The sequence below is a fragment of the Pelophylax lessonae genome (assembly GCF_965119305.1).
Source record: "Pelophylax lessonae genome assembly, chromosome: 7".
In the NCBI taxonomy this organism is placed as follows: domain Eukaryota; kingdom Metazoa; phylum Chordata; class Amphibia; order Anura; family Ranidae; genus Pelophylax; species Pelophylax lessonae.
The window spans coordinates 65,909,538-65,927,059 of NC_138774.1; the positions used below are offsets into that span (position 1 = coordinate 65,909,538).

At 42.0% G+C, this 17,522-nt stretch overlaps 1 protein-coding gene across 1 annotated transcript in view; it reads left to right on the forward strand.

Moving 5' to 3' along the window:
• The first annotated feature begins 868 nt into the window (after nt 1-868).
• The window catches only part of LOC309559469 (cytochrome P450 2G1-like), a 52,716-nt gene continuing 36,062 nt past the window's right edge, over nt 869-17,522 (forward strand). Inside the window, exons 1-2 of the mRNA XM_082262741.1 lie at nt 869-1,137; nt 10,181-10,343. Coding sequence (XP_082118867.1) covers nt 958-1,137; nt 10,181-10,343 — 343 coding nt within the window. The 5' untranslated portion in view covers nt 869-957. The remainder of the gene's footprint in view (nt 1,138-10,180; nt 10,344-17,522) is intronic.

Genomic DNA, 17,522 nt, shown 5'->3' on the forward strand with positions numbered 1-17,522 from the left:
TGAGTACGATGTGTCGTCATAACTCCCAGCTGGTTGGAGGGGAAATCCATCTATTGGGAGGGTAGTAACTGAAGGGCTGTAATATCATCGTGATTGCCTCCTGACGAGAATTGAGCTAACACCCCCCAGGCACTATATTGAAAGGAATTATTTTTATCGTTATTTCTCATTTTGATGCTTTCATTTTAAGCATCAGTAAATTACTGTGCATTTAAAAATGATGTTTTTTTACAAACTTTTTTCTTTATTGATACCTGCCCCCCAGGGCAGTGCCCAGACCCCCATAAATATTGTATGCCCAATTATTTGCATATAAGCGTTCTAAATGGGCACTTTTGATTTTTACTATTGGGGTCCCATAGACTTCAATGGGGTTCATTATTCGGTTGCAAACTTTTGCGATGTTCGAAGGTTCTGGTGCGAACCGAACAGGGGGTCCTTTGCCCCATCCTTAATATAGATGTATCACTGCATCATTAAACGTTTGTAATTTTTTATATACAGTATACTTCTACTTAAAATTCTAAAGGACTTAAATAACTGGCTACATGCAGAAATTCTCTCATGACAAGTTTCCTTTATACGTACATTGAAAAAAACAATTAGATACAAAAATCAAATAGTAATTGGTCTCACTCAAAACCTTCGTTTTGGTATAAGAAAAAATAAATAAAAATTAGTGACCTATTACATTTTTTTGAAGCTGTTTTAATTCAGCTTTTGTTTGCATCCAGTTTAACTGCCAAGATTGCATTTGTAAATTGAATTTGCTTTCCTAGAGAGTACCCAGTGTGTGCCCCCTTCCTCCTATTCTCTATGAGCTCTTGAAAGAATAACTGGCAAATATCCAATCAGCAAACACAGCAGGATTCAGAGAACTCAGGATTCTGGCCTCTTGGATAAAGTCCATGTAAACACAGAAGCTGCAGTTGTATATGAAATCTTTCATTAACAAACATGGAGGCATCGGAATATGGGACTCTTTTCCTCTCTGCTGTGCTTTGTTTTATAATTCTGTATTTTATCTGGAACCATATGTCTAGCAGGGGACGACTTCCTCCGGGTCCTACCCCACTCCCGCTGATTGGGAATCTTCTACAGGTCAGGAATGGAGACATGGCAAATACTCTCATGGAGGTTAGTTGATTTCACTTCTAAAGGGAAAGTATAATATATTTATAAAGAGTGTGTATTTTGAGGTACTGTAGTCTCTACCCTAAAATAGACAAAAAGGCTTCAATAACCCACATCTTAACTACTTGCTTTTATATCTGCCACATACAGTATGTAAGACAGTTCAATGGAACTACCTATAACACTCAACCAGACTCAACCAGACAAAGACATCACACCCACTGGAGCTTTGTGGTCCATCGTGTGATCGCTTGAAAGACTATAAAAAAGGCATTTCCATTGAGATTTCTTACAAACTGTATGCAGCCAGTATAAGAGCAATGAGAAACAGTGTTTAAAACATCGGTCATTTTAGCCCTTTGTTCTGTTTTAAAGTTGAAGTTTACATATATTTTTCTATCCCCGGTTCCTCCCTCCTCCCTTCATCTACACTATAGAAGAAGGTCCACGTGTGGCTTTCTGCACTCCACCGTGTCCTGGGCTGGGTCTGCCACCTGTTGGGTACTTTTACAAAAAACTCTGCCTCTGGCCACCAATGGGGGGGTAAGGATGGGGGTTAAATAATACTCGTACTGAGCGCCACTGTGGGGGAGTTAAATAGTACTGTGACTGACCACTAGTGCAAACAGGGGTTAACAGCTCTGCCACTGGCCGTCAATGTTTGGGTTTGGTTAGTAACACTACTATTGATGTTTACTGTTGAGGCTTATTATTGCAGTCACTGACACCAATGCTGGGGGTTATTATTGCAATCACTGATACTAATGCTGGGGGTTATTATTGTAGTCACTGACACTAATGTTGGGGGTTAATGTTGTAGTCACTGACACTAATGTTGGGGGTTATTATTGAAGTCATTCACTGACACTGTTGGGGGTTATTATTGTAGTCACTGACACTAATGCTGGGGGTTATTATTGCAGTCACTCACACAAATGCAGTGGTTTATTATTGCAGTCCCTGACATGCTGGGGGTTATTATTATAGTCACTGACACTAATGATGGGATTTATTATTGCAGTCCCTGACATTATTGTTGGGGGTTATTATTACAGTCACTGACACTAATGGTGAGGATTATTATTGCAGTCACTGACACTAATGCTGAGGTTTATTATTGCAGTCACTGATATTAATGCTGGGGGTTATTATTGTAGTCACTGACATTAATGCTGGGGGTTATTATTGTAGTCACTGACACTAATGCTGGGGGTTATTATTACAGTCACTGACACTAATGCGGAGGTTTATTATTGCAGTCCCTGACATGCTGGGGGTTATTATTGTAGTCACTGACACTAATGCTGAGGTTTATTATTGCAGTCCTTGACATTAATGTTGGGGGCTATTATTGCAGTCACTGACACTAATGGTGAGGTTTATTATTGCAGTCACCGACACCAATGTTGGGGGTTATTATAATAGTCACTGACACTAATGCTGGGGGGTTATAACTACAGTCACTGACACTAATGCTGGGGGGTTATTATTGCAGGCACTGACACTAATGGTGAGGTTTATTATTGCAGTCACTGATATTAATGCTGGAGTTTATTATTGCAGTCACTGACACTATTGCTGGGGGTTATTATTGCATCACTGACATTAATGCTGGGGTTTATTATTGTAGTCACTGACATTAATGCCAGAGATTAAATTTGCATCCACTAACAACAATGATGGGTATTTATGATGCATCCACTGACACCAATACTGAAGTTACTATTACTATCAGTGGCACCAACATTGGGGTTTGTTTTACTTCCACTTTCTCTTCTGTGTGCATTGTGGTGCAAAAATGCAGCGGAACTGGAAATTGTGTGTGTCATTGTGCGTTACAGAGTATTCATTTTGAATAGATTGCCCAACATGATGGAAATCACCTCAGCACACAAAAGCTCACTGTCTGAAACTATTAGGGACTGTTCTTGATGGCATAGTTTACCAAAAAACGTCCTATGCAGGTAGGGGGAACCTGTAGATAGCAGGGGCGTAACTACAGGGGTTGCAATTGCAACTGGGCCCCATGCTGCAGGGGGCCTGTGCGGCTCCCCTGTACACCTGGATAGGAGGGGCGGCGGGGGCAGCATGCAGAGAAATCACAGTCCTTCTTTTTCCTCCTGTAGCTGCAGGAGGAAAATGGAGGAGATTGGTTCCACTGTATGCTGCCCCCACCACTCCTCTTATCCAGTTCACTTGTGTTTTGCTGTCTCTGGGCACCTGTGTTCTACCCCTGGTCTCCCTCCCCTCTCCTGCCGGCTGCAGCAGGGGATGTATCACAATAGAGAACCAGGAAGGGGTCGGTAAATATGTAATTTACCAGCTCCTTCTTTTTCTGACTGGACAGAGTCATAGTCAGTGAGATTGTAAAAAAAATAAAATAAAACGATAAAAAATAATAAAATAAAATACCAAAAGATAAAAACTACTGACACCAGTGGGTGAACTTCCAGGATCGCAAAGGTCACACTTGCAACTGGGCCCTGGCATCCCACCACCGTGAGGAGACCCCAAGATGGCAGGAAGGGGGCCCACTGCAGAACTTGTGAAAGGGTCTCGCTGCAAGACCGTAATAATGAGAGTAAAGGGCCACAGGATCAGTGGGAAGAGCCCCAGGCTTGAAAGGAAGGGCCCCGGCTAGGGGTCCAGGGGGCCCTTCATGGTTTCTTGCACCGGGGCCCTGAAGGTTCTAGTTACGCCTCTGGTAGATAGAACTAAATTGTGAAGCTTTGACCAAAGTTGAATGCCCTTGCTGTAGGTGTAGGCCATTTATGTACCTCTGGAAACCTGACTGAAAATCTCCCAGAGATGTATCATCCTGTACTACCCTGTTCATTTTTGCTAAGACAATGCTAAGACATTCCCAGCTGTTACTGTTCACCTCAGAGGAGCGAGCTCTCAAACACCAAGCTAGGAGCTAATGTATCAGGGGAGAGAAAATGTTTGAAAGGGGCGTTTGAATTAGAGAAAGAGTTGATTCCTATGATGGTTGAGGTGAACAATATCAGCTGGGCTTGTCTTAGCAATGTCCTAACAATGAAGGCTGGGGGGATGCATCCTTTTCTCAGTTAAGCTTTATGAGGTATGTAAGGGGCCTACACCTAAAGCAAGGGCATTATTCAAACTTGGTCAAAGCTGCACAATTTGTTTTTATCTACAGGGGCCCCTTATCTGCATAGTCAGTTTTTTGGTAAAGGTGCCTTTAAAGTTATCTATAATTTTTAACTACTATTGGTATACATGCTAATGACATTTTAATAAATCCTTTCTGTTTTCATTACATACAGTACATTATTTTAGAGTCAGTGAAGTCATCACTGAGTCTCAGTGCTTCTCAATGCAATGCAGGCAGATCATGGCTGGTGGGAGAGGACAGCAGGGTGTTGTATACCCCCACAACCCTTCCCCCCCCCCCCCCCAAACAGCTACAACCCCAACCAAAACCATCCCCAGCCACCCCCCCCCCCATCACCTGTTGCAAAAGTTCGGATTTGATATTAATTGATTTGTGCGTTTTTTTTTTTTTGCTAAGACTACACACCACCCTTCCATTCCCCCCCCCCGGATTAAACTGCCCGTGAAAACAAAAACCCCCACAACCCCCCCCCAAAACAGCTACAACCAAAACCGTCCCCAGTTATTGATACATGCGTTTTTTTTTTCCTTCACATCTTCCCCTCCTTCACCCCCCCAACACCCAACATGTCCTTCCCCTCCCCCCCCCCCCATATGTCCCCGTGCCCAAACCATGTACCCTATTCTTATCCCATAGCACCATACATACAGCAACACATATCTGTGACACTTATACACATAATCCCCCCAAACCCCCCCCCCCCTTGTCATCTCCATCCCTCCCAGTGAAAAAACCCCCAAAACAAACCCCCCCCCTTTTCAGTTTTCAACTACGGTCCTATTACACTATAGTTTCCCACATGGTCTATTATTCCCCTCCCCATGCATTTTACCACATCAGTTTGTGTACCCACACACCCCACCTAGTGGCCAAACACCGATATTCCACCTATTGCAGACTTTCACGCCATGCTTTTTGCCTCCCCTGAGCCACCGTCCTTATCACTGCATAAATGCCCTGTCCAAACATGGTGCATCCCCGGCCTGAAGAAGGAGCGCATGCTCCGATAACGCGTCGCCGTAGCATCCCGCATCACCGCCAGGAGTGACGTCAGGATCCCAGGACCCACGAGTGCCAGCATTCCACCAGTTGACGAGGAGCCCACGGACACCACCAAGGCCATCCCTGTACACACGGAGGAACCCCCCTGCCACTCTCACCGGGATCCACTGCCTCCACCACCAGGACCCGCTCCAGTGATGCTCCTGATGATCAACATTATTTGACTAACTGCATCTTATTCACTGACTAAATGTGAGTGTAATACTGCTGCACATACTTCAATAAATGTCTTGCTGCACTTAGAAGGCGCTGCGCTGTCTTCCCTCTTGTTTCCCCCCAGAGATCTCTTCTGTCTCTTCCGCCGGCAGCCGCTACAGTGGACAGCTACCCCCTGAACTGTTTGGGGGTCCCCCCACCCCTGGTGTTTCCCTTCTCCCTTCCCCCCCTCCCCCGGGTCCCCAGGACCAGACTTTTTTGAGACCTCTTCTTGCGCCAATTCACTACCAAACCATTGTTGTACATAGGCCTGGCAGTTGTCAATACTGCAGTGATCTCGGCTGGATAGCCAAGATCGTTTTTTTTTATTTATTTATTTTTTTATTTCAGGCTTTCCTGCCTGTAGGAGAAATCTGAGGTCTTATTGACCCCAGATATCTCCACAAAAAAGGAGCTGACATGCACTATTCCTATAACAAGGGAGGTTTACATTCCTTGTAATAGGAATAAAAGTGATATAAAAAAAAAAAAAAAGAAAACTGAAGCGAAAGTGTAAAAAAATAATAATAATAAAAAAAAAATATATATATATATATATATATATATAAATAAAATAAACAATAAAAAAAAAATGTAAAGTGCCCCTGTCCCCGCGTGCTCGCACGCAGAAGCGAACTCATACGTACATCGCGACCACATATGTAAACAGCGTTTAATCCATACATGTGAGGTATCGCCACAAACGGAGCAAGAGCAACAATTCTCGAACAAGACCTCCTCTGTGATTCTAAACTGGTAACCTGTGAAACATTTTAAAGCATTGCCAATGGAGATTTTTAATTACCGAAGTTTGGGGCCATTCCAAGAGTGTGCGCAATTTTAAAGCGTGACATGTTAGGTATCTATTTACTCAGCAAAACATCATCTTTCACATTACACAAAAAAAATGGACTATCTTTAGTGTTTTTTTTTTTTTAATTCATAAAACAGTTTTTTTTCCAAAAATAACGAGTTTGAAAAATTGTTGCGCAAATACCGTGTGACATCAAAAGTTTTTTTCCCTAGGGTCTCTGCTAAAAAGAAATATATAATGTTTGGGGGTTCTGAGTAGTTTTCTAGCAAAAAAATTATGATTTTTACATAAAGGAGCTGAGTGCCAGAATTGGTCCAGTATAAAAGTGGTCAAAGGCACAGGGACACACTGGACACCCAGCAAGAGCACAATGGCAGCTAAAGGTATGCAATATGTCCCCATGCCAAATCCAGTGAACAAGCTATACAAAAAGATGGCAACTAGATTTTCTAGGTGTTGATATGAAAAAACAAAACAAAAAAAACAATTTATCAAATCTGTTAAATGATCAATTACATGGATTCTTTTGCCTTTTCCTATTCAAGAGTATTAAACATATCTAAACTCAAAATTTTTTTTTTAATTAGGTTAAAACTAGATTAGAAAGATTTAGACACTTTAAGGCTCGGTTCACACACTATATTACCAAATGTATTGGGACACCTGCCTTTACACGCACATGAACTTTAATGGCATCCCAGTCTTAGTCCGTAGGGTTCATTATTGAGTTGGCCCACCCTTTGCAGCTATAAAAGCTTCAACTCTTTTGGGAAGGCTGTCCACAAGTTTTAGGAGATAGCTAAGGAAAGAACACAAGTGCCATACTAAGTGCAACGTATATGGGGTTTATTGGAAATCACAAGAATGTTACTCACGAGGGTTAAAACATCAAGGGCATGTAGTTAGAACTGAAAATTCATCCCTGTCAGTGGAGCGATAGTTCAGGATGGCCTGTTGCGGCTGTGGCTCATAGGGACCCTGCGGTGGATGCCAGCACTTCCTGAGGATGTGGAACGCATGGAAGACTCCTCCTGACGTCACTTCCCAGATGTGATGGGGTGTCATGGGTGAATCGCTTGCGGAGCATGCGCTCCTTCATCAGGCCTATGCAGCGCCATGTTAGATGTGGGCTTATATGGAGATGGAAGGTAGCCGCTGGGTCATACGCTGCGGTGGCTCCTCCAGGTATGGGAAAATTCTAAATAAGACACGAAGGTCACTATAATTAAGAAGTCCATGATTTTGAGACTATATAACATGTTAAAAAATAATAAGTAAAGAATGGAATGTAAAATATATAAATAAATAGAGTGCAGCATTAATGGATTTAGGGGTACCTTTATACACACTAAGAATATGTATGATGGTGTAACACTATATCATAGACAATGATTGATAATAAAATAGGGTTACTCGGAATCCAAATTGTAAGTTGTTCACAATTGTTAGGCTCCGTTCACATCTAGGCGTTTTGGGGCGTTTTTGGGGCGTTTTTCTGCTCTAGGATCAGCTCTCAAAACGCCCAACAAGACAAATCCTATTCATTTAAATGGCCCCTGTTCACATCTGAGCGTTTTGACGCTGTATACAAAACGCACAACGCTCAAAAAAGTACATGAGCTTCTTTTTGGGCAGATTACAGGCATTTTCCATTGATCTCTATTCAATCTAAAAACGCCTGCACAAAAATCGCGGTAAAAATCGCGGTAAAATCGCGGTAAAAAACGCCGCAAAAATCGCAGTAAAATCGCGGTAAAAAACGCGCGAAAAACGCTACGCTCAGGTGGGAATGTAGCCTTAACATGATATTATTTGATCATAACAAAACATTAGACATTAGGGATTAGAACGACCAATAAAAAAGAAATAATGATAAATGACAAAATAATAAATAAAAAATACAAATTAAATATAAATATAAATTATCCACAGTTTGAACGCACTCATACAGGACTAACAGTATCTCACAAAAGTGAGTAGACCCCTCACATTTTTGAAAATATTTTATTATATCTTTTCATGTGACAACACTAAAAAAATGAAACTTTGCTACAATGTAGTAGTGAGTGTACAGCTTGTATAACAGTGTAAATTTGCTGTCCCCTCAAAATAACTCAACCCACAGCTATTAATGTCTAAACCGCTGGCAACAAAAGTGAGTACACCCCTAAGTTAAAATGTCCAAATTGGGCTCAAAATGTCAATATTTTGTGAGGTACCCATTAGTTCCAGCACTGCCTTAACCCTCTTGGGCATGGAGTTCACCAGAGCTTCACAGGTTGCCACTGGAGTCCTCTTCTACTCCTCCATGATGACATTACGGAGCTGGTGGATGTTAGAGACCTTGCGTTCCTCCACCTTGCATTTGAGGATGCCCTACAGATGTTTAATAGGGTTTAGGTCTGGAGACATGCTTGGCCAATCCATCACCTTTACCCTCAGCTTCTTTAGCAAGGCAGTGGCCATCTTGGAGGTGTGTTTGGGGCCGTTATCAGTTGGAATACTGCCCTGTGGTCCAGTCTCTGAAGGGAGTGGATCATGCTCTGCTTCAGTATGTCACAGTACATTTTGGCATTCATGGTTCCCTCAATGAACTGTAGCTCCCCAGCACCGGCAGCATGTCCCAGAAGTTGACACTCCCACCACCATGTAGGCAAGACACACTTGTTTTTGTACTCCTCACCTGGTTGCCACCACATATGCTTGACACCATCTGAACCAAATACGTTTATCTTGGTCTCTTCAGACTACAGGACATGGTTCCAGTAATCCATGTCCTTAGCCTGCTTGTCTTCAGCAAACTGTTTGCAGGCTTTCTTGTGCATCATCTTTAGAACAGGGTTCCTTCTGAGATGACAGCTATGCAGACCAAGTAGATGCAGTGTGTGGTGTATGGTCTGAGCACTGACAGGCTGACCCCCCACCCCTTCAACCTCTGCAGCAATGCTGACTGCACTCATTTGTCTATTTTGCAAAGACAACCTTTGGATATTAAGCTGAGCATGTGTACTAAACTTCTTTTGTCGACCGTGGTGAGGCCTGTTCCGAGTGGAACCTGTCCTGTTAAACCGCTGTATGGTCTTGGCCACCATGCTGCAGCTCAATTTCAGGGTCTTGGCAATATTCTTATAGCCTAGGCCATCTTTATGTAGGGCAAAAAATCTTTTTTTCAGATCCTCAGAGAGTTCTTTGCCGTGAGGTGCCATGTTGAACCTCTAGTGACCAGTGTGAGAGAGTGAGAGTGATAACACCAAATTTAACACACCTGCTCCCCATTCACACCTGAACCCTTGTAACACTAACGAGTCACATGACACTGGGGAGGGAAAATGTTTAATTGGGCCCAATTTGGACATTTTCACTTAGACATTAATGGCTGTGTGTTGAGTTATTTTGAGGGGACAGAAAATGTACACTGCTATACAAGCTGTACACACACTACTTTACATTGTAGCAAAGTGTGATTTCTTCAGTGTTGTCACATGAAAAGATACAATAAAATATTTACAAAAATGTGAGGGGTGTACTCACTTTTGTGAGATAGTGTGTATGATATATGGAGATATTTAGAAAATTGGGGCTCCTGGGGGGTGTGCATGGATGGGAGGGAGATATGGATTGTGGAAGAAAAAAAAAATCTTTTGAGGCAAGTGCCCTGGGGCACCCTTAAGCCATGAAATACTCCTAAACACAGCATCCGGAGTTAGTAGATGGCATGTGTAGGCCTTGTGTGTGTTTTGTGCATGAGAAATGTATGTGTCTTGCAGTTTTATACATAAAACACATATATAAAACCCTCTAAGAAGCTTTTTTCAATGTTTGCTATCTTCTGTACACAGCTGGGTAAGCAATACGGCTCAGTTTACACCTTCTACTTTGGCCCGCGCCCTGTGGTCGTGTTTTGCGGCTTTGATGCAGTGAAGGAGGCACTGGTGGATCATGGAGAAGACTTTACAGGACGAGGAAGACAGCCAACGGTAGATAGAGTCTTCCAAGGCTACGGTAAAAGACAACACACTTTGGTGTCCTATATATGTGGAGGGTATATTAGAAATGAGTCATGGTCATGTTAGTGGTCAAGTCTTGTTAGAACTAGAGATGTACAGAACTGTTCGCCGGCGAACAGTTCCCGGCGAACTTCGCATGTTCGCGTTCGCCGCTGCGGGCGAACATATGCGATGTTCGGTCCGCCTCCTATACATCATCATTGAGGCAAACTTTGACCCTGAACATCACAGTCAGCAGACACATTCCAGGCCAATCAGCATACCTCCCTCCCACACCCTCCCACCTCCTATAAATAAGCAAGGGCAGCATCCATTTTAGATCATTTCTGTGTTACTGAGAGCAGGGAAAGTGCTGGTGCTGCTGCTGCTGTTATAGCTAGGGACAGTTCCCGGTCTTGTTAGCCAGTGTTCTTGGTACACTCCTGCTGTAAGGACACCACCCCAAAAAGCCCTTCCTAGGGCTGGTATTTGAGGTTTTTTTTGGATATATATATATCTATTGTCCCCAAAAGCCCTTTTGAGGGCTGGTATTTGTGTAATTTTTTTTGTTCTGTGATATATATATATATATATATATATATATATATATATATATATATATATATATATCTATTGTCCCCAAAAGCCCTTTTGAGGGCTGGTATTTGTGTAATTTTTTTTGTTCTGTGATATATATATATATATATCTATTGTCCCCAAAAGCCCTTTTGAGGGTTGGTATTTGTGTAATTTTTTTTGTTCTGTGATATATATATATATATATATATATATATATTGTCCCCAAAAGCCCCTTTGAGGGCTGGTATTTGAGTATTTTTTTAATATATATATATATATATATATATATATATATATATATATGTAGCATGTCCAGAACCAGAAAAAAAAATTCATATAGGTGTAAAAGGGGTTCCCACCATCCCTGCTCTACTGAAAAATTATCTTTTTTTTCTGGTTCTGGACATGCTACAGAGCTGAAACTTCACAGGTACACTTTTTAGACCCCCTATACACCAAATCACACAAAAAAGATCTTAAAAATTGTCATTTTTGATAGAGAGCCAATTATTGGGAAAAAAAAAAAAACTTAACAAAAAAAACATTTCTTTGGATTTATTGTTTGGGGGGGGTCTAAAAAGTGTACCTGTGAAGTTTCAGCTCTGCAGCATGTCCAGAACCAGGAAAAAACGATCATATAGGTGTAAAAGGGGTTCCCACCATCCCTGCTCTACTGAAAAATTATCTTTTTTTCTGGTTCTGGACATGCTACAGAGATGAAACTTCACAGGTACACATTTTAGACCCCCTAGACACTAAATCACACAAAAAAAAGTTCTTAAAAATTGTCATTTTTGATAGAGAGACAATTATTGGAAAACTTAAAAAAAAAAATTAAAAAAAAAAAATTTCTTTGGATTTATTGTCTGGGGGGTCTAAAAAGTGTACCTGTGAAGTTTCAGCTCTGTAGCATGTCCAGAACCAGAAAAAAAATAGAATTAGGGTTAGGGCTAGGGTTAGGGTTAGGGCTAGGGCTAAGGTTAGGGTTATTTTTAGTGCTTAGGGTTAGAGTTAGAGGGGTAGGGGTAGGGCTACTAAGTCTAACCCTAAGTATCTCACCGTAACCCTAACCCTAGCCCCTAACACTAAACCTAACCCTAACCCTCTAACCATAACCCTAACCCTCTAACCTTAACCCTAACCCTCTAAGCCTAGCCATAAAAATAACCCTAACCCTGAACCTAACCCTAGCCCTAACCCTAACCCTAACCCTAACCCTAACCCTAGCCCTAACCCTAGCCCTAAGCCTAACCCTAGCCCTAACCCTAATTCGGATTTTTTTCTGGTTCCGGACATGCTACAGAGCTGAAACTTCACAGGTACACTTTTTAGACCCCCTAGACACTAAATCACACAAAAAAGTTCTTAAAAATTGTCATTTTTGATAGAGAGACAATTATTGGAAAACTTAAAAAAAAAAAAAAACTTAAAAAAAAAAAATTTCTTTGGATTTATTGTCTGGGGGGGGGGGGGGGGGTCTAAAAAGTGTACCTGTGAAGTTTCAGCTCTGTAGCATGTCCAGAACCAGAAAAAAATAGAATTAGGGTTAGGGCTAGGGTTAGGGTTAGGGCTAAGGTTAGGGTTATTTTTAATGCTTAGGGTTAGAGGGTTAGAGTTAGAGGGGTAGGGCTACTAACTCTAACCCTAAGCATCTCACCGTAACCCTAACCCTAGCCCCTAACACTAAACCTAACCCTAACCCTCTAACCATAACCCTAACCCTCTAACCTTAACCCTCTAAGCCTAGCCATAAAAATAACCCTAACCCTAAACCTAACCCTAGCCCTAACCCTAACCCTAACCCTAGCCCTAAGCCTAACCCTAGCCCTAACGCTAATTCATATTTTTTTCTGGTTCCGGACATGCTACAGAGCTGAAACTTCACAGGTACACTTTTAGACCCCCCAGATGCTAAATCCAAAGAAATTTTTTATTTATTTTTTTTTTTTTTTAATTTTTCCAATAATTGGCTCTCTATCAAAAAATTACAATTTTTAAGAACTTTTTTTTGTGTGATCCCTCTCCGGCATGCCACAGTCCAGGTGTTTGTCCCCTTGAAACAACTTTTCCATTACTATTGTGGCCAGAAAGAGTCCCTGTGGGCTTTAAAATTCGCCTGCCTATTAAAGTCTATGGCGGTTCGCCCGGTTCGCGAACATTTGCCGATGTTCGCGTTCGCCGTTCGCGAACGGCGAATTTTAGGTTCGCAACATCACTAGTTAGAACATTGGAAGGTAGTAGCCTAAATTTGTACAAACTAATGGATCATCAAGAATATCTTACAGGGCTGTATGGCATCTAGTTGGTAGATAAAGTCTTTAAAAATGTAAAGTGCACTATGTCAGCGTTATGTGGTATTGTATTTAGATGATTATATCTGATTGATTAGCACCAGAAATAAACTACATAGCAGACATTTAAGGTACCCACACATCATGACATGACATGAACTTTCGAACTGAAGGATTGAAAGGGGAAAGAAGAATAATCCTCTTCCCCTATATAGATAACAGGACTTTTAAGGCATCTTGCTGGCTGATCCCAAAAGGAATTAACACTAACAAATAGATAAAACCAAATTTATTTGATACAAAAGACACATAAGTATCATAGAATACAAAATCATGATACAAAGACAATCATAAAACAATATGCTCCTCCGTCAGAGGGAACCTTTCTGCAATGCAGAGTGTAACATTAAATACATGATATCCAGACCATAAGAATTGTCAAACCTCTGTTCCCTCGTCAATAAATTCACATATTCACTCAGGGTTTATATTGGTTAACCACTTGCCGACTGCGCACAGTATATTTACTGCGGCAGTCAGCCCCTCACAGGCAAAGCGACGTAGGTCTACGTCGCTAGCCTGTGAGGCTCTGGGGAGCGAGCGCCGCCGAATGCGCGCTCCCGCTCGGTCACGGACCCCCCCGCGCATTTGCCCGGTGGACCCGATGTCCGCCGGGCACTCGCGATCGTCCGTGACACCGGGAGAAAGGCAGGCGGCTAATGTAAACAAGCCGCCTGTCATTCTCCCTTGTGTAAGAATGGTGATCATACAGTTCTACTATGTAGGACCGTTGATCATTGTTCTTACAGCTCAAGCCACAGCCAATCAAAGTTAGAATCACACCCCTAGGGACACACACCACCCCTCCCTCTCAAAAAAAAGTTAACCCCTTCACTACCAGTGTCATTTTACAGTAACAGTGCATATGTATAGCACTGATTACTGTAGTAATGTCACTGGTAACCCCAAAAGTGTCAAAAATGTCAGTCAAGGGTCCGATCTGTCCGTCCCAATGTCGCAGTCCCGCAAAAAAAATCGCAGATCGCCGCCATTACGCTTTAAAAAAAAAAAACAACAAAAATGACAAAAATCTTTCCCTTAGTTAGTAAACGCAATAACTTGCGCAAACCAATCAAAATACGTTTTTTGCTATTTTTTTTACCAAAAATATGTAGCAGAAAACAAATTGGCCTAAAATGTTAGAAAATTTAGATATTTACATTTTTTTGGGGGGGAATTTCATATAAAAAATGTGAAAAATATTGTTATTTTTGCAAAATTGTCGCTCTTTTTTTGTTTATAGCGCATGATTAAAAATCGCACAGGTAATCAAATACCACCAAAAGAAAGCTCCGTTTGTGGGGAAAAAAAGGACGTCAAATTAGTTTAGGTACAGCATCGCACGCCCGCGCAATTGTCCGTTAAAGTCACGCAGTGCCGAATCGCAAAATAGGCCCTGGTCAGGAAGGGAGTAAAATCCGGGGCTTAAGTGGTTAAGAAGGGACTTGAATTTGTGTGTCTCCTCTTATGTCCAGGTATACTGCATGCAATGCCAATCAGGGTAACAGACAACCAGCCTCCTTGGGAGACGCCTGTGATGTCTCCTCAATCAGGAAACCATAAAAATGAGAAATAACCGTAAAATGAAAAATGTATTTAAATATAATGTCTGGGGGGTCCCCTTAATCTGCCTGTAAAGTGGCACACCTGTAATGTGTATAGAAGCTGCTGCAGCAATAATGACATTTATAAAGCCGAAAAAATGACATTTTCCCTGCAAGCTTTCTTTATTTTATAAACAACGGATTGGGGAGCCATTGTGTATGATGAGGCCACATATTAGTACACTCTAAAAATATAAGAGATTTTTTGGATACATTTTGGTGTTTCTTTCACAGGCATTGGATAGACGTAACAGGTGCAGAAAAAGTGGGCTTTGGGTGTCGGTGGTGCCTTCACACTGTAACCCTATAGAGGTACTCTTAATGAAAATAAGAATTGGCCTTGCTGTCAAAAATGTAAATCATATGTACCTGTCAAACAGGTGTGGAAAAATTACGCTTTGGGTGTTGGTGGTGGACAAAGAGGCAAAATAAGTCACTCTGGCAGGTGCAGAGGCAGAATAAGCCACTTTGGCAGCTGCAGTGGACTGTGGACTAGTCTCTCCTTGGGTGATGGAGGATGAGGATAATTTAGTAAGCCAGTCCACCACCACCACCTCCACTGCATGCTGTGGCTGGATAGCACGAGCAATATCACTAAACAGAGGAAATAATGCCCTGCCTGAGGACGGACCACATCAACCATTGCCTGTGGACACAGACACTGCTGGCTCCCTCACAGTGCCACAGGAACGTCTGTCTCTTCTTGTTGGCCTCCCAGACATGATGTGGGGGGGGGGGGGGGCTTATTAACAAAATGTAATGGAGAAAGGGAAATTTGTACATGGATGCACTTTAATCATAAAAAAGTGGTATTTGGTGCACTTTAACTTGAGTACTCACTACAAAGACACACTCCACTCACACTCTACAATATACTGCGGTAAACGTGCACAAATGCCCTGGAATATACTGTGTTAAATGTGCAATAATGCACTGAAATATACTGCGTTAAACATGCAATATTGCACAGACATATACTGTGTTAAACATGCACTAATGCACTGCAATATACTGTAGTAAACCTGCAATAAAGCACTGAAATATACTTTGCTAAACATGTAGTAATACACTGCAATTTACTGCCGTAAACGTGCAATAACGCACTGAAATATACTGCGGTCAACTTGCAATAAAGCACTGAAATATACTGCGGTAAACTTGCAATAAAGCACTGAAATATACTGCGGTAAACCTGCAATAGCGCACTGAAATATACTGCGGTAAACCTACAATAAAGCACAGCAATATACTGTGGTAAACTTTCAGTAGTAACAAAAAAATGAATGGTTGCACTACTCTCACACTGCACTAGATTCACACTAATGTGACACTAAAGTAAAAATGAATGCTCCGACTACACTCACACTGCACTATCACTAGATTTACACTAAAGTGATACTTTACAATAAAAAAAAAAAAAACACTGCAAATGGCAGCAATGGGAAGAATATTTTTTTAGTGTGGGGTGGGATTAAGAGCAATGAGCCATGATTGGACAGAGTCATTATCACAGTGTCCAATCATGGCTCTGACAGTGCTTTGTGCCCTAATTGGGCAAAGCTTTCATTGCTTCAGTCAATCAGGGCTTCCAATGCAGTGCGGATGCTCGGGCTGAATCATTTGCCCAAATCTACTGTAAAATATGTCAAAGAAATGGATTCTGTTTCTGTGTCCAGTCGGAAACCTGATGACAAGTAGGGATAGGCCAAACACCCCCCCTGTTCGGTTTGCAGCAGAACTCTGTTCTTACCCCCTCTAACCCCATTGCAGTTTATGGGAGTCAAACATGAAAAATCATAAGTGCTCATTTTGAAAGTTTATATGCAAGTATTTAGCCATAAAACAGGTAAGGGGTGTGGGTACTGCCCTGTGGGACATGTATCAATAAAAAAAAAAAAAAAACATTTTTTTAGGAGCAGTGGTTTTAATTACGCTTAAAGTGCAACCATAAAAATTAAAAATCCCTTTAAATATAGTGCCTGGGGGTTCCCCTTAATGTGCCTGTAAAATGGTGCATCTGTAGCATGCATAAAACATGCTATGGCAAAATTACATTTCTAAAGAAAAAAAACTGAGTCAAATTCCATTTAAAATGACTTGTGGTTACAATTGCCGGCACCCGGCTTTTGAAAAAATAAAGAAAAAAACGGCATTAGACCCTACCTCAGTCCATACCAGGCCCTTCTAGTCTGGTATCGGTATGGAGGGGAACCCCACATCAACATTTAAAAAAAAAGGGAGTGGGATCCCTCCCAAAATCTATGGCAGACCCTTTTCCTGGCATGCAGCCTGGCAGGTCAGGAAAGGGGAATATAAGCGAGTGCCCCGCCCCTCCTGAACCATACCAGGCAACATGCCCTCAACATGGTGGGGGGGGGGGGTGAATTCTTTAAAATCCTTTTAAAAAAGGATTTGTCATAAACTGTTTTGGTGAATGGGTAGGGGCACGATGTACCCAATACCCATTCATATGGGGGGGAGCTGGGATCTGGGGGTTCCTTTGTTAAAGAGGGCGCCCAGATTCCGATAAGCCCCCGCCCGCAGACCCTGACAACCACAGCCCAGGATTGTTGGGAAGAGGCCCTTGTCCCCATCAACATGGGGGCAAAGTGCTTTGGGGCAGGAGGCGCTGTGCACCCTGCAAATTTGGGTGTTCGGCGA